Raw genomic sequence first — 24064 nt, forward strand, 5'->3', positions numbered from 1 at the left:
CTACACAAACGCACACCAAACACAAATAAATACCCCTCACCTCACACAGTGTAGCTCCCGCGAACCGCACGCCTCACATCTCCTGCACCTCACACATCTCCCTACCGCAACCGGACCGCGAGGCCCCCTACCCCGCTACACCATGCCACCAATGTCCCTCCCCCTATCTCACATGAGTGAAGATATACTTCACAAAGCACAGAGACACAACCCATCACTCAATGTTACCTTTTCACCTGACATTTTCAACGAGGTACTCATATTGTTAGAAGATACATGTCTCTCTATCAATAACAAAACACTACTTCAATTAGGTCTAGAAGCTCCCCAACGTCATCATCACGATGTACTCAATACAGACCTTATGCGAGAGAAACAATACAATATTTCCATACTACAAGAATATGTTGCCACAAGAAAACCAATGTTAATTCCACAACAACTTAACACCTATGACAACATCATGCAGCACATAAACAACGAACAAGGTGCAATCCTGTTTCTTGATGCTCCAGGTGGAACAGGCAAAACATTTCTCATAAATGTACTCCTTGCAGAAATAAGAATGCACAATCATGTTGCACTTGCACTTGCATCATCTGGCATTGCAGCCACTCTTATGGATGGAGGAAGAACTGTGCACTCAGCTCTTAAATTACCACTAAACATTGCTCATGAAGAAAACCCAACATGTAATATTACCAAGACATCTGGCCAAGCCCGTGTTCTTCAAATTTGCAAACTTATTGTTTGGGATGAGTGTACCATGGCGCATAAAAAAGCACTTCAAGCCCTTAATAGAACCTTGCAAGACTTGCGTAACAATAAACAAATAATGGGTGGTGCTGTCATTCTTTTAGCTGGTGATTTCAGACAAACACTTCCAGTCATACCACGATCCACACCAGCAGACGAACTTCATGCATGCCTTAAATCCTCTATTTTATGGCGACATGTCAAACATTTTCCATTAACAACCAATATGCGAGTCCAACTTCTCGGCCACTCAAATGAACAACTTTTTGCACACACACTTCTTCAAATAGGTGAAGGCACTTTACCTACTGACTTAACATCAGGTGAAATTGCTTTTCCCACACATTTTTGTCACATGATGACATCACTTGAAGATCTCATACATCACGTCTATCCAAATCTCTTACACAATTACACAAACCACCAGTGGCTCTGTGAAAGAGCCATCCTTGCTGCCAAAAATACTTCTGTCAATGACATCAATCATCAAATTCAAGACATTATTCCAAACACAATTACTCAATACAACTCAATCGATACAGTTGTGGATTGCGATGAAGCCGTTAACTATCCACCTGAATTCCTACACTCCCTCGAACCATCAGGGATGCCACCACATCATCTTCGCCTCAAAGTTGGAGCACCCATCATGCTACTTCGCAACCTACACACACCTAACCTTTGTAATGGAACCAGACTGTGCATAAAAACATTGATGCCCAACCTAATTGAAGCTACTATCTTAACTGGCAACGCCAAAGGCCAAGATGTCTTCATCCCCCGCATTCCACTCATTCCTACAGACATGCCTTTTACTTTCAAACGGCTACAGTTCCCCATCAAACTAGCTTTTGCTATCACCATTAACAAAGCACAAGGACAATCTATAAAGTGCACTGGTATCAACTTAGAATCACCATGTTTCTCCCACGGCCAGTTATATGTTGCGTGCTCTAGAGTTGGATCCCCCCAACAATTGTACATCTTTGCTCCAACTGGAACTACCAAAAATGTCGTTTACAAACAAGCATTACAATGAACATTGACTTTCCTCAATTTCCATGAACTCTACATATTGCCATAAGAAATTACAAAAAAATGAAAGACACTCAATACACTACTGTCATCTTTTATTACTACATTATTTTACAACACACACTTTAACATTACATCAAATACACTCCTCTCAACAATGGACATTCACATCTTTCAAGAAGCATTTCCAACAATAACATTTTCAAAAATAACTACCGTAACAACTAACATACACTTCAAACATTTGCCCTCATATACATGTGCTTTCTACTACTGTTGATTTACAAACACAATTCTAACTAATATTACATAACATTGGCATCACATTACAACTTTCACATACAACATTTACACATACTTATTCACACTTCACATCCCGGGCAACGCCGGGTTTCTCAGCTAGTATATATATATAAAAACATATACACACACTAAATAAATAAATATATATTCTTTTTAAGTTATGGTGGGTGAAAAAGGCAACAAAAAACCTCCACCGTTAGCAAATAGCCAATAAAGAATATCACTTGTGAGCACATTCACATATCTTAGACAGGTCTGCAACTCTATTAATTGAAATTAACCCTGACTATAGCACTTAACCTATAATGTGTGACTTACACGTGAAACAAACAATGTGCAATATTAAACAATAAAAACCAGTTGTGATAACAAGAGGCCAAAGCTGCCAAAGGCTTCCCACAATGCAAATTACCTCAAGCCTGCATATAATGATACAATGATGGAAAAAGGATACCTGGCGCTTAAAATAACACTGTGTCCATAAGAAACAAAATCAGTCTTTTGAAAATCTCCCAGAGTCCAAAACTTGAAGTTGATGTCTGTGGTTTTTTCTTCACTGCTGCAGCCTCCCAATTTACCTGGAAACGATAAAGGGGCACACCATTGCGCAGTACTACTGATTTCTAGTGGTTTCCCCTTACATAGCGTTCCCAATGTAGACTGTGTCTACTTACAGGAGTGTCTCTTTCAGGATGCAGTGGAGACAATCTGTGCTTTAATCCCTTCAACGTCCACCTGTGCCACGAATCCCCCGGGTACTTCCTTTAACTCTTGAAACTCCGTGATTCCAGAATCACCCAAAACACACGGACCCCCAGAGAAGGAGAATGGTCAAAGGTGATCACAAATTTAATAAAAAAACGGCTTCAACAAGCCTAAAAACGGCTAAAACAAGCCTAAAACAAATGTAAAATCACTCGCATGTACTCACATGAATACATGCGATTTAAAATGACACGAGACTGCCGTCCGCAGCTTGCGATGTTACTCCTGTAACTGCTCCGGTTGAGGTATGCTCTCTCACTGCTTATCTCAGCCGGTTTGGTGCGTCTGCGTCTCTCCCCCCCATTGGGCTGCGTATATAACCGGAGCAGTTACAGGAGTAACATCGCAAGCTGCGGACGGCAGTCTCGTGTCATTTTAAATCGCATGTATTCATGTGAGTACATGCGAGTGATTTTACATTTGTTTTAGGCTTGTTTTAGCCGTTTTTAGGCTTGTTGAAGCCGTTTTTTTATTAAATTTGTGATCACCTTTGACCATTCTCCTTCTCTGGGGGTCCGTGTGTTTTGGGTGATTCTGGAATCACGGTGTTTCAAGAGTTAAAGGAAGTACCCGGGGGATTCGTGGCACAGGTGGACGTTGAAGGGATTAAAGCACAGATTGTCTCCACTGCATCCTGAAAGAGACACTCCTGTAAGTAGACACAGTCTACATTGGGAACGCTATGTAAGGGGAAACCACTAGAAATCAGTAGTACTGCGCAATGGTGTGCCCCTTTATCGTTTCCAGGTAAATTGGGAGGCTGCAGCAGTGAAGAAAAAACCACAGACATCAACTTCAAGTTTTGGACTCTGGGAGATTTTCAAAAGACTGATTTTGTTTCTTATGGACACAGTGTTATTTTAAGCGCCAGGTATCCTTTTTCCATCATTAGGTCTGCAACTCTGCCTTGCAACCATTATCACCTCGCATACAGTGCTCCCACTGCAGCAAGGGATTCTGGGAAATGACAGGCAAAGTAGCACACAATGAGTCACCTTTTGCCTGGTTTGCACTTGCTTTGCTAGTCCCATGCTGTGCTTAAAAACTGTGTGAACGGCAATGCATCAGCTTAAATGGGCTCCATGTGAATGGATATTCCAGGCAAAAAGGTGACACAGTGTGTGCTCATTTGCATGTTATTTCCTAGAATCCCTTGCTGCAGTGGGAGCACTGTATGTGAGGTGATAATGGCTGAAAGGCAGGGTTGCAGACCTGTCTAAGACATGTGAATGTGCTCACAAGTGATATACCCCCTGACGAAGTCTTAGGCTGCGTCCATAGACGGACAAGCAGCGCTGAGGCGTGCGGACGCTCCGCGCTGAGCCCCTGCATCCTCAATGAGGATGCCTTGAAAGGGGGCTCATGCGAGCGCCCGCAGGCGTGCTGAGGCTTTGGAGTTTTCAGCCGAGCGCCAAGCTGTTTTTCAGCGCGGTGTCGGCTGAAAAAATCCAATCAGCATTAAGCAGCGTCAACGTGACGGTGCCGTGATGTCGGCGCCGTGACATTGACGTCAGTGCGTCGCAGGCGATAGGCCCAGCGACGTCACTGCCCCGCCACCAACCACCTCCTGTGGGACTGGTATGTATATTCTGGTAATTAGAAAATGTCTCGCATCTATTTCTCCAAGAGCATCTTTTGGTGATTTTGAATTTGCCGCTGCTGTCTTGGCACCCAAACCTTAGTGAATCTCAACACCGGATTGGCTGCTGGGTTTCTTATGGTATTTTGGAGTTCATTCAGAAAATACTACAGCCAATCCCAGCGTGGGAACTTTACAACCAGCCAATCAGATGGCTGCCAGTTTTCTGAAGCCGGGAAAGCGGATCTTCTGAATGAAACAAGGGCGTGCGCGAGTTTGCCACCTTAGCCACTTGTTATGCAGAAGCCACCCACGGGGCTAGGTGCCTCCAGGTCTGGGAAGGTGATTACTAGCCTGAACGGCTTACATTGATCCTAGGACATGGGTACTTCACCTAGCCATCCTGCCCAAATGTTCTTTACACCTCTGGCAGCATCTGTGGCTTTCAAGTCTGCACCTCGAGTAGACACAGTGGCACCACAGTTTGGTAGCCCCCCTGGCTCACTCAGGCAAAGGCCCCGCTCCCAGAGTCAGCGCACCCGCACTGCAGACAGGTGGTGCGCGGACATACACAGACCGCGATATGCGGTCTGTAGGGAGCGGGAGCCGGAGCGGGGGGTGGGCGGGAGTGGGAGGTTTGACAGGGTGGGGGGGCGTGGCTTGAGCGGAGGGACCCGCTACTCTACCCCCCCTCCCTCCCTCCACGGACTCGGGCTGGAGCTGCTGAGGGTAAGTAAAACACACACACAGGCACTCATATACACACACACACACACACACATCACACAGGCACACACATACACACACACACACACATACACAGGCAGGCACTCAGGCACACACATACACACACACAGACAGGCACGCACGCTGCTTTCACTCCACACTCCTCCCCGCTCCCCGAAGCCTCTCCTCCTCCCGAAGCCTCCCATCCCAATTGGCCCACAGCCACACCACGTGACGCGTCAACGCTAGGGAACACCATTTTCTTGTGTCCCCTAGCGGCTGACGCGCCACAGCGTGTAGTGAGCTGTGCCGCCAGGGGGGACCGGGACCGGCTCGCGAGGATTCCCCTGCTGGTGGGGAACTCGCGACATGGCGAGGACCGAGGCCTCAGAATACTGGCTTGGAAAGTCCCAGCTTATTTTACAGTGCACAGGCATAATACATTGTAAACGTAACCATTTAATAAAATATACTTTACACTTTTATTCCGTTTAAGACTTTGGCTATGAGGGTGTAGAATGGGACTCTTTACTTTTATTCCCACAAGCCATATCCCTCACACATACTGCAAACCTGACAGAATTTAAAACCCACATAGCCCTATGGGCTATTACACATTTATGAAACAAAATATTTTTTTCACAATATTTCTTCTAAGTCCCAAAATAGAAAGAGAAGACGCTTAGGTTCCTTCCCAGGGCTGTAGCTGATTCAGGGGAAACAAAAAAGAAAAAAGCACAAGGCCCATAGAGTAGTATGATTCTGTTCATAAGCAATTTAAAACGGTTATAAACACTTACAACAATGTACAGGCATACCCCGCATTAACGTACGCAATGGGACCGGAGCATGTATGTAAAGCGAAAATGTACTTAAAGTGAAGCACTCCCTTTTCCCCACTTATTGATGCATGTACTGTGCTGCAATCGTCATATACGTGCATAACTGATGTAAATAACGCATGTGTAACAGGCTCTATAGTCTCCCCGCTTGCGCACAGCTTAGGTACAGGTAGGGAGCCGGTAATGCTGTTCAGGACGTGATGACAGGCGCATGCGTGAGCTGTCGTTTGCCTATTGGGCGATATGTACTTACTCGCGAGTGTACTTAAAGTGAGTGTACTTAAAGCGGGGTATGCCTGTAGTTGGTACAGGCACTTCGGTACTGAGATTAGACCGCAGGAACAGAGGCACGTTGCTCGTCTGTTTGTCAGGGTTTGTATGAGTCCTTGCCCTCCTTCTCCTCTCGATCGGCGAACTCCTTCACTTCCGCGTCAGGTGACTCGTGACGTCGGCGTGTGTCATCGATCGGGGGTTGAGCTACGGGCGGTCATCAGCTCCCTCTCCAAACACGGCGGTCAGGAAACTCTGCAATCTGTGTCCTCCCAGCAACTTAGTGTAGGTTCCCAACACTCACTGGCAACCAGAGCAAGGTCAGCCCTACGCGTTTCGAGAACTGTGTTCTCTTCGTCAGGGGCACTGTCATTGCTGGTTGCTAACAATTGATATATATAGTAGTGCATTAATTAATTATATAACACATGAAACCGATTTATTATAATCAGTGCCTATTGGTGTGTGTTTCCAGTGTCCTCATAAGGATACATATGGACAAAGGACAAGAATTACTAATGATTCTTAGATCTATTAATAATAAATAAGGAAAAAACAAAAATATATGTATAATGGATATATATATATATATATATATATATATATATATATATATATATATATATATATATATATATATATATATATATATAAAAAGGGAAATAAAAATACTTACAATTCATATTTTATTGTATCAATTTGAAAAGAAAAATTGAAAATTGTTAAAATCTCTGTGAACACTAAAAACAAACACCATTACATCAAAGATACATTACATACTATACACATAAAATTCTACATATAATTATAAAACTGTCTGTATTTAATTATTTATTAATTTAATCATAGGAATGCAGCCATATCTATTTCTTCATTAAGCCCATTGGGGGACAGGGTATGGAGCTGGTGTATCCAATAAGTCTCTCTTTGTCTCAATCTCAACACCATGTCCCCCCCATGTTCATTTTGTGCAATATATTCTATTCCTGTAACTTTTCATTTGGCTGGGTCTTTGTTGTGTTTAAAATAAAAATGTCTAGGAACACTGTGTGTCATTAATCCTTTAATAATGTTGTTCCTATGTTCTAAAAAACGGTTTTTGAGACTCCTCTTGGTTCTACCTATGTACTGGAGGCCACACTCACACTCCAATAAATACACTATAAAAGTTGTTTTGCAATTAAGTAAAGTTTTTATCGGATATAGTTTAGATGAATGTTTAGATTTAAAAGAAACAGCCCCAATGTTTATGTGCTTACAGGTGATGCACTAAAAAGGATCACATTTTAATATGTCCCAGTGTCTACTCAATATCTTTTTTTTGTATCTGTGTGGATGCACCATTAAATTGAGTAATAAATAACACATCCTGACTATCTTTGTCTGTCCTTTTTTTGTCATTCTTTTTGAGCGTAAGTGATCTCTCCATATTTAGTGCTCTCTCATAAGCCTGTTGAATGTTATATTTGTCATGACCTTTGTTTAATAATTTAGTTCTTAATAATCCTGATTGTTTAATAAAATCTTACCTTTTGTTGCAGTTGCGCCTGATTCTTAAAAACTGACTATAAGCAATGTTCGCAATCCATCTTGGATGGTGATTGCTAGCAGCATCCAGAAATTTATTACTATTCACCTTTTTGTAATGAGTGGTAGTGACAATCTCATTATTAACATTGCTTGTTAACACCAAATCTAAAAAAACTATATTAGTTGGGCTATGATCATATGTAAATTTTAGATTAAAACAATTAGAATTAATATAACTTAAAAATTCTTCTAGTTCTAATAGGCTACCTCTCCATATAATTAAAATATCGTCAATAAAACGCTTGAATAAAACTAGGTTAGCCAAATGGGGATTATTGTTCCAGATACACAGTTCCTCCCAGTAACACATCACAAGGTTTGCGTAACTGGGAGCAAAGGATGTCCCCATGGCTGTTCCCTTTCTCTGAAGATAAAAAGAGTCCTGAAATTTAAAATAATTCCTAGTTAGTATAAATGATATTGGTATATATAAAGATTCCACATCACACGTGACCCAAATAAACTCTTGTTGCCATTGAACATGTTGAATAAAATTAAGTACGTGTGTGGTATCTTTAATGTGGGAAGGGAGCTGGACAACATACTCTTTTAAAAAGGAATCGACATACTTGGAGAGATGAGTTGTTAGACTATCAATACCCGCCACTATGGGCCTGCCTGGGGTTTTTATCGTATTTTTGTGTATTTTAGGCAAGTGGTACACAAAGGGAATTCTGGGATGAGTTATTGAAAGATAACCATACTCTTTTTTATTGAGTATACCCACAGTAAGAGCTTCTTTAAGCATTGTTTCCAAATCAGTTTGGAAATCTACTGAATTTTTAAGTTATATTAATTCTAATTGTTTTAATCTAAAATTTACATATGATCATAGCCCAACTAATATAGTTTTTTAAGACTTGGTGTTAACAAGCAATGTTAATAATGAGATTGTCACTACCACTCATTACAAAAAGGTGGATAGTAATACATTTCTGGATGCTGCTAGCAATCACCATCCAAGATGGATTGCGAACATTGCTTATAGTCAGTTTTTAAGAATCAGGCGCAACTGCAACAAAAGGGAAGATTTTATTAAACAATCAGGATTATTAAGAACTAAATTATTAAACAAAGGTCATGACAAATATAACATTCAACAAGCTTATGAGAGAGCACTAAATATGGAGAGATCACTTACGCTCAAAAAGAATGACAAAAAAAGGACAGACAAAGATAGTCAGGATGTGTTATTTATTACTCAATTTAATGGTGCATCCACACAGATAAAAAAGATATTGAGTAGACACTGGGACATATTAAAATGTGATCCTTTATTAGCGCCATCAATTTCAGAACAACCCAAAATAGTATATAGACGAGCTCGAACCTTTAAAAATATATTGGCACCTTCAAAACTAAGAAATACTAAGTCACTTACTAATCATAATCTAGTGTCTTCTAAAACTGTGGGCAATTATTGTTGTGGGGGCAGGTGCATCACCTGTAAGCACAAACATTGGGGCTGTTTCTTTTAAATCTAAACATTCATCTAAACTATATCCGATAAAAACTTTACTTAATTGCAAAACAACTTTTATAGTGTATTTATTGGAGTGTGAGTGTGGCCTCCAGTACATAGGTAGAACCAAGAGGAGTCTCAAAAACCGTTTTTTAGAACATAGGAACAACATTATTAAAGGATTAATGACACACAGTGTTCCTAGACATTTTTATTTTAAACACAACAAAGACCCAGCCAAATTAAAAGTCACAGGAATAGAATATATTGCACAAAATGAACATGGGGGGGACATGGTGTTGAGATTGAGACAAAGAGAGACTTATTGGATACACCAGCTCCATACCCTGTCCCCCAATGGGCTTAATGAAGAAATAGATATGGCTGCATTCCTATGATTAAATTAATAAATAATTAAATACAGACAGTTTTATAATTATATGTAGGATATTATGTGTATAGTATGTAATGTATCTTTGATGTAATGGTGTTTGTTTTTAGTGTTCAGAGATTTTAAAAATTTTCAATTTTTCTTTTCAAATTGATACAATAAAATATGAATTTTAAGTATTTTTATTTCCCTTTATATATATAATATAATTTTCCATTATACATATATTTTTGTTTTTTCCTTATTTATTATTAATAGATCTAAGAATCATTAATAATTCTTGTCCTTTGTCCCATATGTATCCTTATGAGGACACTGGAAACACACACCAATAGGCACTGATTATAATAAATCGATTTCATGTGTTATATAATTAATTAATGCACTACTATATATATCAATTGTTAGCAACCAGCAATGACAGTGCCCCTGACGAAGAGAACACAGTTCTCGAAACGCGTAGGGCTGACATTGCTCTGGTTGCCAGTGAGTGTTGGGAACCTACACTAAGTTGCTGGGAGGACACAGATTGCAGAGTTTCCTGACCGCCGTGTTTGGAGAGGGAGCTGATGACCGCCCGTAGCTCAACCCCCGATCGATGACACACGCCGACGTCACGAGTCACCTGACGCGGAAGTGAAGGAGTTCGCCGATCGAGAGGAGAAGGAGGGCAAGGACTCATACAAACCCTGACAAACAGACGAGCAACGTGCCTCTGTTCCTGCGGTCTAATCTCAGTACCGAAGTGCCTGTACCAACTACATTGTTGTAAGTGTTTATAACCGTTTTAAATTGCTTATAAACAGAATCATACTACTCTATGGGCCTTGCGCTTTTTTCTTTTTTGTTTCCCCTGTTTCTAGTTTCTTCTGGTTCCGAGGTTGGTTCCAGATGCAAAGAAGCTGCATACCCATAATATTCGTGACTGGACTCTATATGTGGGAACACGATTTTTGAAATTCTTCAAACTTTAAGTATTAATTTTCCTTTTTGTAGTATTTGTTTATTTTATTGTGTAAATCCCATCCATTATATGCGATAAATGTATGTATATATATACCAATTTTGTTAGTAAGAGCGCTGGTGGACACAGTGGGTGATAGAGGGGTTAACACCCATCTAGACTCTTGCTGTGTTTAACTCATTCAAACTATATTCACTGTAGCTGATTCCCCTATGAAAAACCAAACTTATGTAGAACTAAAAAATGCTTCAGTTCATTCTCAGAGCTGTATCTCATTCCTTTACTGAAGATAGCATTTAGGTTTCATAAAAACCCTCACAACCTCATATATGGTTGAAGTATCCCCCAGAAACTCGATACTGGTTCTGGGCATGTACTGGGGGACCCTCACTAACTTAGGGACCCCTGACTGTAACTGGGACACACATATCCCTATGCCCCATTTACCTTTCTGGTCTGTGCTGAAGCAGGGAAACCTAGGCGGTGAGTCACGCAACTGTTTTCAAGGGAGGATTTTGCTCGGGGTGATGTGTCTATATGTCCCGGGAATCTGACCTGATTCCCGGATACATTTTTGGGGTGGCCAGCAACTCTGGACCCCGACTACCTAGACACAATCCGACAACACTTTTACTGCAACCCCCCCTGAAACTCAGACTGAGAATCTCCGCTGGGCAGCACTCCTGGAAAGGTAAAACACACACACATTCATTGTCATACAATCATATGCATTTCATGTACGACAGACAGGTTGCAGAGCTGGCACTCTAAAACCCAAAATAAGGATCAGAGGTAACCAGCCGGGCATAATACATTTATTGATGGCTTGGTTACCCCCTCACCGTCACAGTCAGCACCTTACATACACTGCGCTGGGCTATCCCCAGAACGGAGGGGGAGGGAGCAGCCAATCGGAGTGTGGGAATTCCTCCCCGTCAGCCAATAGAAAGAGGGGCTCGACCCCAGCTGACATCAGAGGAGGAGGCGTGCCCAGTAGGCTCGAAAAGCCGGGTGCGCGGGAAATATGAATTTAGCCAAAGGGAGAGCAGACTATGTTGCATCCTCCCCGGCTAACTCATTGCCACCTGCAGGGCCGGCTCCACCAAGTCTGGAAGCTACAAAGGGTGTCCCCACGGGGTGCCCCTTGTAGTTCGGACCTGGCCATTCGCCCTTTCCACGCTCACCAAATGTTTTCACACCTCTGGACATCCTCTCCCGTTTGAACTACGGACTGCAGACTTGCTGGCACCGTAGCTGGTTGCCCGGGCCAGCTGCATAGAGCCTTATAAGAAATGTATCAAACGTCATAAAACATACTTTAATACATGGGAGACATTGGGGAGACTCATGACTGTAAGGGACTTAGGACTGGGATATAGGGGCTCGAAACTAGCTGCCAGGGACCCAAGGGCAACCAGAGGGATTTACCTTTATTATGAAGCACAAGAAGCTTCGTCAGCCATACACTCAGAGGTGAAACGCGTAGAGGAGAGACGGCGAGGACTTGTGCGAGCGAGCGCCGGTCCCAGAAGCCCTACCGGAAGTGACGTCACGCTCTGGAGAGCGCAGGGGAACCGAGCCGTTGCAGTGCCGCAAGTGACCGCGCAGCATCCAGCCACCAGCGGGGGAGTTGTAACAACACACCAAACGGCGGCGGCGCGGTGAGCGACGGCGCGGTGAGCGACGGCGGTACCATACCCTCTCTTCCTTCACAGATATTGTGATACAAGCTGTTTTAAATTTATTGTATTGTAAGTGAGCATTTTTATCACGTACATAGATACCTACCTTTAAACCATTGATCTGCACCATGGATATGTCCTTTGGTCTTTACATTTAATCCTCACACTGAACCCCTGGAGTGGAGTGCATCAAAGCCTAGATACAGGAGACCGTATTTCTAAAGATACCAATTGTTGCCCCTACACCCCTTACATCTAGTAAGTAGCCACACTCAGAGCCAAGATCCCTGTGACATTATTCACTTATACCGATACACCTGCACTGAGATGGCTGTTTTCTGTTGTTTTTTCCGCATGCTCCCCCTGGGTTGCAAGATAAATGACCCGGTATAATGTGTCACGTTGGATGCCGCACTGGGGCTGGTGTCTCTGGCCGCGCTCTCCTACCTGCGCTGGTAATTATCCTGTCCATGTCCCCGAGGCTCGTGTACGCCTCTTTCACCTTCTTAATCCGGAACAGAACGTCAGGGTTGATAATCTCAAAACCTGGAGCAGAAAGAAAGAACATACGAGATGTCTGGGGACGTTATCGGGCACACGGAGTAACAAACCAGCTCTTTCACCCATCTCAGTCAGAAATTATTGCGGTACATATTTTGATATTAGATTTTTTTTTGTTGTTGTCGTTTTCTTTATTAACAAAAAGAAAAGAAAAAGCCTACATTGTATTCCCAGCGATATCACACCCCGGGCGTGGTCTGGTCACTGACACCAGAGGCGCGCGGCAGCTTTTTATAACCTCCTGTAAATAATTGGTGATTCTTAATGAATGTAAGAGTACGGTTTGATCACGTGCGATGCTCTGTGTAATGCATTCTTCATTTTTGCCAGCAGTTTTTGCCAACCTTCGCCTTAGGCCGCGCTTTATAGCGCCGGTCACGTCAACCGTCGCCACTGCCGAAAGTCAAACTTTAATTGCAAGCGTCGTCGCTGGCGACAAGGCCAGTGACGCCACGAAGGGGGCGGCAGCGCTCTGTGATTGGTTTAGAGAGAGTCACATGTGGCGACTGTCTCTAAAAAAAAATCAAATTTCACTGGCTTCAAAATTTTTGGTCGCGACATCGCTCCGTCGCGCTTGCTATAAGCGCGTGCGACAATGGATTTGTTTTGGAGCGACGTTGCGTCGCCAGGCACTACAAGCGCAGCCTTATTTTCAGTGCTGCAGGTCTCCTTGGGTCTTCTTGTTCCTGTGTAGTTCGGGACGGGCCCGTGGAACGCCCTCAGACCTGTACTAGCAGCGCTCCTACATTTAGCGAGCGGGCGAGTGCCCACCACACCCGATCGGTTCTACCATTTCTATTATCTAAACAAGTAAAAACACAAGAGGTGGGACTGCCTCGGGCAAAGTGGGCAATGGGGAATCTCCTGCCGAGGGGGGTCAAGAGGCAGTTTCTCCCCCCCAAAAACACAACTAAAAGCAAACCGCTTCTATAAATATATGTGGGGCTTTGTTTTTCATTTTAGGTCCAAACGTCTGACTAAAACACAGCAAAGAAAACTCACGCAGCCAAAACTAGCGGCCAGGCCACGTTACGTCTGCGGGACATTATTCATGTTCGTATGGCCTGCCGGTCATGTGAGGACCGTCTAGTTTTGTCACTCGCCAATTTGCTTTGATCTCCCGGAATTAGCAGTGCTCAGTGAGGCACGTTCTATAGTGCCGGGGCGCGCGCTACGCCGTGCGTGCAGAATTTTAGTTGGCTGACGCGAGTCAGCCCTTCTACACAAGGGCCACGCGCGCGCACGGCAGGGAGGGGGGAGCCGACGGAGAGGGGAGGCGAAGACGGGGAGAATCTGGATGTGTGTGTGTGTCCCTCTATAAACAGGAAAAGCATGCGGCACGTGCAGCTGCATGCAGAATATAACAGCCCTTACAAGCATTTATTTGAGGACATTCAGACACAAAAGGAAGGGGTGTGAGCAGTTTCCTGCATGACACTTTAAGGTTTTATCTGACACACATCAAGCTCCCTAATCAAATGTCGAGGCATTTTCTGCAAAGGCTGGAGAATGAGTAGCAGGGGACGCCACATCGGGCATGAACCTCGGACGTAAGGGGACAACAGCAGGCCAGTTTAATCTGCAAGAGATTGTAAAATCTTCGGAGCAGGGGGGACTCTTCCTAAATGTTCATTCTTATGTCTGTAGCACTTATTCCTATGTTCTGTTATTTGTATTATTTGTTATTTATATAATAATAATAATAATAATAATAATAATGATAACATGCTCTTGTATAGCGCTGCTAGTTTATGTAAGCACAGTCCCTGCCCCATGGAGTTTACAATCTATGTTTTTGGTGCCTGAGGCACAGGGAGATAAAGTGACTTGCCCAAGGTCACAAGGAGCCGACACCGGGAATAAAACCAGGTTCCCTGCTTCAAACTCAGTGCCAGTCAGTGTCGTTACTCACTGAGACACGCCTCCTTTATATATTTATGTGATTGTCACGTGTATTACTGCTGTGAAGCGCGATGCATATTAATGGCACTATATAAATAAAGACATACATACAACTGGCCTTTGGTAGATGGCACAATGCTATTTTGTGTCCTGTGCCCTGTACGTGACCTGCCTGTAAGAGGATTGTAGAGTAATGTGCATGGGATTAGGGGAGGCTCACACCATCTGATCTCCACCTGCTGTGTGTGTAAATAGAGGGTTTATCATAGTGTGTCTGAAAAGGGCGGCTAACACGGCAGCTGCCAGCACCCATATGGTGTCTGCTTGGAAAGACTGGATGCATTTCCCTTTGGTGGAGCTTGCATATTGCCAACGCTACTCTCAAAATGTATACCGGTGCACTTCAACAAAACCCAAAAAAAACCTTCTTACCCATGGCCTGCATCGCTGAGTGGATCTCGGTCATCACGTTCCTGTACACCTCCTTCTGCCAGTCCTCTAACAGACCCCACTCCTCCGCAGAGAAGCAGGCGGCCACGTCGTGGAACGTCACTGACACCTGGGAGGCCAAGAGAGGAGGGTCACAACCGCAGGCTCTGCTGCCGGGCCCCACACCTTCAACCCTCCACCGACAGGCCAGCTTCTCAAAATGTATCTACTCAACAACTAAGCCGTCCTGGTAACAAACACAACACCCCCTGCCTCCCACCATTAGTTTCAATTCCTTTTCTCTGTGGGCTGTGTTTGCCATCCAGGTGACTCCTCATCTCCCTGAGAATATCACTATAAAGCCAACACATCAAACTTTTACCAGGTTCCTACGATGTTCAGGGGGAGAGGGGAAAATCCTCCATTTATAAAAACACATTTTCTTACCAGGTTTAAACATTTGGTTTTATGTCATGTAGGAAAGTCTGTTTATATTTTTACACCAAAGGCCAGAGCATCTGGCAGCCCATATCCAAGTGGCCCATTATAAGTGGCATGTCTACTGAACAACTGAAGTTTAAAAGGAAGGAACTCTTACCCTAATGGATCTTATCCTTCTTCTCTCCTCAGGTAAAATCCATCTCTAAATCCTCATTGAAGCCTTTGCTGTGTGTATTATATAGTATATGCAAGTGATCCAATGCTAGGTAAAAACCATCTCTAAATCCTGATTGAAGCCTTTGCTGTGTGTATTATATAGTATATGCAAGTGATCCAATGCTAGGTAATAACCATCTCTAAATCATCATTGAAGCCTTTGCTGTGTGTATTATATAGTATATGCAAGTGATCCAATGCTAGGTAAAAACCATATTTGAATGCTGTTTTCTGTCTACCCCTAATCAAATTAAGTGTTGCCACCTAGGCAGGGAACACCCTGTGTAGAAAACCATTTGTTTGAATGTGCCTCAGATGTGCTAATTAAGCAGACAGAACCACACTGTCAGGTGACTTTTTAGGCCTATATAAACCCAGTCAGAACAGCTAGTCTGCCTGCAGCACATATCCAAGTGGCCCATTATAAGTGGCATGACTACTGAACAACTGAAGTGGCATGACTACTGAACAACTGAAGTTTAAAAGGAAGTTAAAAAGAAGTGAGGAAGAAGTGGACACCCCATCTGGCCCTGATTCCTGCATTTAAACTACGCTGGAAAGGAGTATATCATCAATACCAGACTGCATCATTACTGCTGTGATGCTGCCTTTACCATTTATATTTGCTGTGACTTCACTTCTTCTCAAATTATACACTTCTTTTTACCAGCCTCAGTATGTCTCTAACTCTATTCATATATCTCCATCTCTCCTTCCTTCACCACTTCTCTTTTCACATGAACTCCTTTCTTACCTGCGTCCTCTGACACCACACAGCTATATCCCATGCACTAAAAAACACCCCTACAAATCATCCTCACACATCCTCTTTCTGTCCATGCTTCTCCTCCTTGCTTCTGGGGATATCTCTTCCAATCCTGGTCCCTGTCTTATTCCTACATGCGCTCGTCCTCGCCTGCCAATTGCAACCTCTACTCCTTCTGGTGTCAACCCCTCCAACCTCATACCCATCCCCTGCCACCCTCCCTCCCTTTCTCCTGTGCTCTTTGGAATGCTCGCTCCCTTTCTAACAAGTTTCTCTCTGTACATGACTTTTTTCTCTCTCACTCCCTGCTTCTTTTTGCTATAACTGAGACCTGGCTCACTCAGTCCGACTCTGCTCTGGAAGCTGCCCTCTCTTATGGTGGCCTTTCCTTCTCCCACACTCCGCGCACTGATGGCAGGGGTGGAGGCGTGGGGCTCCTGCTCTCCTCTCTCTGTCGTTACCGAACCCTTCCTATTCCTCCCTCTCTTGCTTTTCCCTCCTCTGAGGCTCACACTGTCCAGATTTTCTCTCCTCTACCTGTTCATGTGGCTGTCATCTATCGCCCACCTACCTCTACTCATCCCCCTTCTGCCCTTCTCTCTCACTTTGAATCCTGGCTCTCTTTCTTCCTCTCCTCAGACTCCCCTGTTCTTCTCCTTGGGGACTTCAATTGCCACATTGATGACCCCTCTCTCCACTGGGCTTCCTGCTTTCTTTCTCTAACCTCTTCTTTTGGCCTTCAACAGTGGACTGCAGCCAGCACCCACAAGGATGGGATTTCTCCATTTCCCCTTTTTCCTCTCTCTGACCATCATCTCATCTCATTCTCTCTATCTCGCTTCTCCCCTTCTCCACCTCCATCTACCCCCAGGTTCTGCAGAAACCTGCGCTCTATTCACTTACCTGACTTTGAGTCCACTTTACGCTCCTCCCTCTCCTCTCTCAGCTCTGCTACAGACCCCGACAACCTGGTCAGGAACTACAACTCTGTCTTGTCCTCCTCTCTTGATCTACATGCCCCACTTTCTCTCTGCCGCACTCGCCCTTCTAACCCTAGACCCTGGCTAAATTCCCACACGCGCATGCTGCGTTCCTCCACTCGTCCCTCTGAACGCCTCTGGAGGAAGTCTCACACTCTCGCAGACTTCCTTCACTACAAATTTATGCTATCCTGTTTCAACTCTGCCCTCTCGCAAGCTAAACAAGCCTACTTTTCTGCACTAATCAACATGCACAAGTCTAACCCACGCCGACTGTTCTCTGTCTTTGATACTCTACTCAAACCACCCTCAGCTGCCTCTCCTTCCTCCATCTCCGCTCAGGACTTTGCTGACTATTTTAATGAAAAGGTGGAATCCATACCTCAGAACATCCCCTCTGTTTCTTCTTCCCATCCTAAACCTCTTCCTAACTCTCCTCCTGCCTTCCTTGACTCTTTTTCCACTATCTCAGAGGAGGATGTGTCGCTGTTGATCGCCTCTTCTCCCTCTACCACTTGCCCTCTTGACCCCATTCCCTCCCATCTCCTAAAACCTCTTGCTCCTACTATAATCCCTACGCTCACACACATTTTTAACTCCTCCCTCTGCTCTGGAACCTTTCCATCCTCCTTCAAACATGCAACAGTCATACCATTACTGAAAAACAGCAAGCTTGACCCTACCTGTCTTTCTAACTATCGTCCTGTCTCCCTCCTGCCTTTTGCCTCTAAACTCCTTGAACGTCTTGTATTCTCTCGCTTGCTCCATTTTCTCAACACCTATTCTCTCCTAGACCCTCTACAATCTGGCTTCCGCTCTGCTCACTCCACGGAAACAGCCCTCACTAAAATAACTGACGACCTCCATGCTGCCAAAGACAGAGGTCATTACACTCTGCTCATATTACTCGACCTCTCTGCAGCATTTGATACTGTGGATCACCCTCTTCTCCTTCACATTCTCCATACTCTTGGTATTCGGAACCAAGCTCTATCCTGGATCTCATCCTACCTCTCCCATCGTATTTTCAGTGTATCTTATGCTAACACCTCCTCCTCCTCTATTGATCTCTCTGTGGGGGTACCCCAGGGCTCTGTCCTGGGACCTCTTCTCTTTTCTCTGTACACACTCTCTCTAGGTGACCTAATAACATCTTTTGGGTTTAAATATCACCTCTATGCTGACGACACACAAATATACTTTTCAACACCCGACCTTACACCTGCTATACAGACCAAAGTTTCTGAATATCTCTCTGCTATATCATCCTGGATGGCCCTCCGTCGCCTTAAACTCAACATGGCTAAAACAGAGCTCCTCATACTTCCTCCCAAACCTGGCCCTACTACCTCCTTCCACATTACTGTTGGAACTACAATCATTCACCCAGTAGCCCAAGCACGCTGCCTAGGGGTCACACTCGACTCCTTTCTCACATTCGCCCCTCACATTCAAAACATTTCTAAAACTTGTTGCTTTTTCCTCCGCAATATAACAAAGATACGCCCTTTCCTCTGTTGCTCGACTGCTAAAACTCTGACTCAGGCCCTCATTCTCTCCCGTCTTGATTACTGTAACCTCCTGCTGTCCGGCCTTCCTGCCTCTCACCTGTCTCCCCTACAAATCTATCCTAAATGCTGCTTCCAGAATCACTCTACTCTTTCCTAGATCTGTCTCAGCATCTCCCCTCCTGAAATCCCTCTCCTGGCTTCCAATCAAATCCCGCATCTCACACTCAATTCTTCTCCTCACTTTTAAAGCTTTACATTCTTCTGCCCCTCCTTACATCTCAGCCCTAATTTCTCGCTATGCACCATCCCGACTCTTGCGTTCTGCTCAAGGATGTCTTCTTTCTACCCCCTTTTTATCTAAAGCCCTCTCCCGCCTTAAACCTTTTTCACTGACTGCCCCACACCTCTGGAATGCCCTTCCCCTCAGTACCCGACTAGCACCCTCTCTATCCACCTTTAAGACCCACCTTAAGACACACTTGCTTAAAGAAGCATATGAATAGCACTGTGGATATTCTGAACACATGATACATAATGCTTGGCCCCCTGCAGACGCACTTACCAGAACTCCCTCCTACTGTCTCTGTACGTTCTCTCTACCTACCAATTAGACTGTAAGCTCCTCGGGGCAGGGACTCCTCTTCCTTAATGTTACTTTTATGTCTGAAGCACTTATTCCCATGACCTGTTATTTATATTATCTGTTATTTATTCGATTACCACATGTATTACTACTGTGAAGCGCTATGTACATTAATGGCGCTATATAAATAAAGGCATACAATACAATCTAACAAGATCTCAGCTTCCCAACTGGCCCAACTTACATACTTTAAAAACAGGCGGTACCGGCCTAGCCTGACTTACAAGAGCAGCCGGAGTTGGACATCGGCCGAGCAGTGTTGCTCACCTGATACATCTGTGCGGACATGTTCCAGGCCTCCCTTTCACGACTACGGACTTGTCTTCAGTGTTGGAGAAAGGCAATGACATTCACAGTCTGGAAGGCAAAGACAATAACCGCGGCTCTTCCCCGAGGTCCTGAAGGAGGAAAAAGGAATTAAGGAGGAGATCCATTAACCTCCGACACTGGTCATGGCACGGTGATCTTGCGATAACAGCCATTCATGTGAACGGCGGTTAATGTATTATTTATTTATATAATGTGTTACCAGGAAGTAATACAGTGAGAGTTACCTCTCGTTTTCACGTATGTCCTGGGCACAGAGTTAAGATGACAAATAATACATGGTTACAAATACAGTTACATAAGTGAACAGGGTATACATTAAATACAAGGCATTGCATGCACAGAGAAAATATATATTATAGGTGTACGCAACAGTTACAGACTAAAATGTGAGACAGCCTTAGATTAGATGTGGGATCGCGATGCAATTACCCACATCGGAGGTTAGTAGAAAAAGGGTGACCAGCCTTCCTTCAGTGTTGTGAAGAAAAATAGAAGGTAGGTGTAATACCATTTAAAAATGGGACTCTGTAACAAAAGAACATAGCACACACACACACACACACACACACCTTAGCTGTTTGGTGAACCTCATCATGCACAAACCAAGATCAGAGGAACTCCATGGACTATCCAAATGACTGACATTCTGCCCCATAAAGGCCATAGACAAAACAGAACTCCGCAGTGACATCGAATAATTCTGAAAACTACGCATTAAGGAACTCTTCCACCAAAGAAAGGATAATGGACCCTCCACCACCGAACAAGGACATATTACAGCTAGGAGCACATTCAACATGACTCCTCTACCAGGTATTAATCCTGAACTGGACTGGTTCATAGAAACCTTTACACAGAGTAACATCCACTATTCTAGATAAACAGAACAAATATACAACTGAACTACCCAGGAAAGGGAAGCTGTACAGCCCTAAGAAACAGCAAAGACTCAATAATCAAACCGGCAGACAAGGAAGGTGCTGTGGTTACAGTAAGAAAGCAGACTACATAAAAGAAGCACAGACCCATCTGACATTAGGGCTGTTATATAGTGGGCGCGTGCGCTAAGCCGTGCGCGCGCAGCACTTAGAATTGGCTGAGGTTAGTCAGCCCTTCTAGAGAAGGGCCGCGCGTGCGCACGGCAGTGAGCGTGCAGCCGCCCGACAGCGGGGAAGACAGGGAAATAAAGATTTCGCGCCGCTGCTGAAATGTGTGTGTGTGTGTGTGTGTGTGTATGTATATATGCATGTGTGTGTGTCTGTGTGTGTGTGTGTGTGTATATATGCGTGTGTGTGTGCGCGTGTGTGTGTGTGTGTATGTATATATGCGTGTGTGTGTGTGTGTGTGTGTGTGTGTGTGTGTGTGTGTGTACAATGTTAATAAATATTTTATTTTTATCAAAGTGCTTTATTTTTTTTAAATAAATTACACACCCACACACCCACACCCCCACCCCCACCCCCACCCCCACCCCCACCCCCACCCCCACCCCCACACACACACACACACACACACACACACACACACACACACACACACACAGCGTGCGGCAACTGCTTTCGCACAGGCGCGCATACGGCCGCACACTATAGAACAGCCATAAGACACTACTCCATACTACACCAAGGGCTCCCTCCACACAAAACATATTCAGGGCCTGATAGCACAGAACCCAAAATTAGGTTGCTACTACATGCTTCCCAAAATACACAAATAGGGGTATGCAGGCGGCCAATCATCGCCGTAATATGTAAATAGAATTAAAGTGATTCGGACTCCATATTGTCTGTTAGAATCCATTTTGTTTCCCCAGACTATCAGACTGAACTGAGAAAGATTGTGTAATATAAGAAAAACACATTTAAGGGAAATAATTGATTTGTAGGAAAGTTAGAACAAGTGAATTGTTTACAGTATATTTTGGGTACAAGATGAAGTCTGTCCAAGGCCAAGATAAGAGTATAGGTTTGTGCCCAGACTTTTCCAAGGATAGTTTCCTTGTACTGCATTATTTCATGCTAAAAAGCAATATATAGGGCACAATAACAGCTAAGATTTACCAAATGAATGTGTTTTTAGAGTATATACGTCAGAACGTAAAGAATGAACAAACCAAAAATACAAAATCGAGCGACCAAGAATGCTGGATTCTGCATCCATAGTATGTTTTAGTTTAGCCTGTACCGGCAGACAAAGTGTATTGTTTTGCTTTACGATAAATAAATGAACTGTCAAGACATCTGTTTTCAGATATTTCATTTGATACTGGATAAGAGAAAACGCATGATTACAAACATAAGGAACTTTCTTCTTCACAAGGAAATCATTAGTAATTGTCAGCATGGATTTATGAAGGATAGATCTTGCCAAACTAACCTTATTTGTTTCTTTGAGGAGGTAAGTAGGAATTTAGACCAGGGTAATGCTATTGATGTGGTCTACTTAGATTTTGCAAAGGCTTTTGATACGGTTCCACACAAGAGGTTGGTGTACAAAATAAAGAAAGTTGGACTCAGTAATAATATATGCACCTGGATTGAAAACTGGTTGAAGGACAGACAACAGAGGGTTGTCATAAATGGAACTTTGTCAGGTTGGGCTAAAGTCGTGAGTGGAGTACCTCAGGGATCGGTACTGGGACCCCTGCTTTTTAACTTGTTTATTAATGACCTTGAGGTTGGCATCAAGAGCAAAATCTCCATCTTTGCTGATGATACTAAATTGTGTAAGGTAGTAGAATCAGGGCAGGATGTAATTTCTCTTCAGAAGGACTTGGAGAGGCTGGAAACGTGGGCAGGTAAATGGCAGATGAGGTTTAATACAGATAAATGTAAGGTTATGCATTTGGGAAGCAAGAATAAACTGGCGACTTATAAATTAAATGAGGATAAATTGGGGGAATCCTTGATGGAGAAGGATTTAGGAGTGCTTGTAGACAGCAGGCTTAGCAATAGTGCCCAAAGTCATGCAGTAGCTGCAAAGGCAAACAAGATCTTATCTTGCATCAAACGGGCAATGGATGGAAGGGAAGTAAACATAATTATGCCCCTTTACAAAGCATTAGTAAGACCACACCTTGAATATGGAGTACAATTTTGGGCACCAATCCTAAGAAAATACATTATGGAACTAGAGAGAGTGCAGAGAAGAGCCACCAAATTAATAAAGGGGATGGACATTCTAACTTATGAGGAGAGGCTAGCTAAATTAGATTTATTTACATTAGAAAAGAGTCGTCTAAGAGGGGATATGATAATTATATACAAATATATTCGGGGACAATACAAGGAGCTTTCAAAAGAACTATTCATCCCACGGGCAGTACAAAGGACTCAGGGCCATCCCTTAAGGTTGGAGGAAAGGAGATTTCACCAGCAACAAAGGAAAGGGTTCTTTACAGTAAGGGCAGTTAAAATGTGGAATTCATTACCCATGGAGACTGTGATGGCAGATACAATACATTTGTTCAAAAAAAGGTTAGACATCTTTTTAGATGGGAAAGGTATACAGGGATATACCAAATAAGTATACATGGGAAGGATGTTGATCCAAGGATTAATCCGATTGCCAATTCTTGGAGTCAGGAAGAAATTTATTTTTCCCCTTAATGGGGTTTTTTGTTTGCCTTCCTCTGGATCAATAAGTAAGTATAGATATAGGATAAAGTATCTTGTCTAAATTTAGCATAGGTTGAACTTGGACGTTCGTCTTTTTTCAACATCATCTATGTAACATTACTATGTAACCATCATCTTTGATCAATCTTTCAGAACGGTCATCAAAATCTAGCCATATTTTACTTACAGCAAAGAAGTATATTATTCAACATTCGAGCAAGAAAACACATTAACTGTTTTCAACAGCGGAGCCAGCTTTACCACCCACTTAACTTCCAGAGAGGGGATAGAGGGCGTGTCCCA

The 24064-nt window shown here is 43.6% G+C and overlaps 1 protein-coding gene across 6 annotated transcripts in view; it reads right to left on the reverse strand.

Annotated features, from left to right (window-relative positions):
- Nucleotides 1–24064, reverse strand: part of LOC142492556 (uncharacterized) — a 199422-nt gene that overhangs the window by 155652 nt on the left and 19706 nt on the right. For all 6 annotated transcript variants that reach the window (XR_012800843.1, XM_075595259.1, XM_075595258.1 and 3 more), the window contains exons 2-4: nt 20082–20212; nt 15261–15387; nt 12813–12911 (exon numbers count right to left, since the gene is read on the reverse strand). Coding sequence is in view for 5 of the 6 variants with exons in the window: in XM_075595259.1 (XP_075451374.1) it covers nt 12813–12911; nt 15261–15387; nt 20082–20102 (247 nt within the window). In the remaining variant the exon portion in view is untranslated. The remainder of the gene's footprint in view (nt 1–12812; nt 12912–15260; nt 15388–20081; nt 20213–24064) is intronic.

This window comes from Ascaphus truei, chromosome 4 (assembly GCF_040206685.1).
Source record: "Ascaphus truei isolate aAscTru1 chromosome 4, aAscTru1.hap1, whole genome shotgun sequence".
In the NCBI taxonomy this organism is placed as follows: domain Eukaryota; kingdom Metazoa; phylum Chordata; class Amphibia; order Anura; family Ascaphidae; genus Ascaphus; species Ascaphus truei.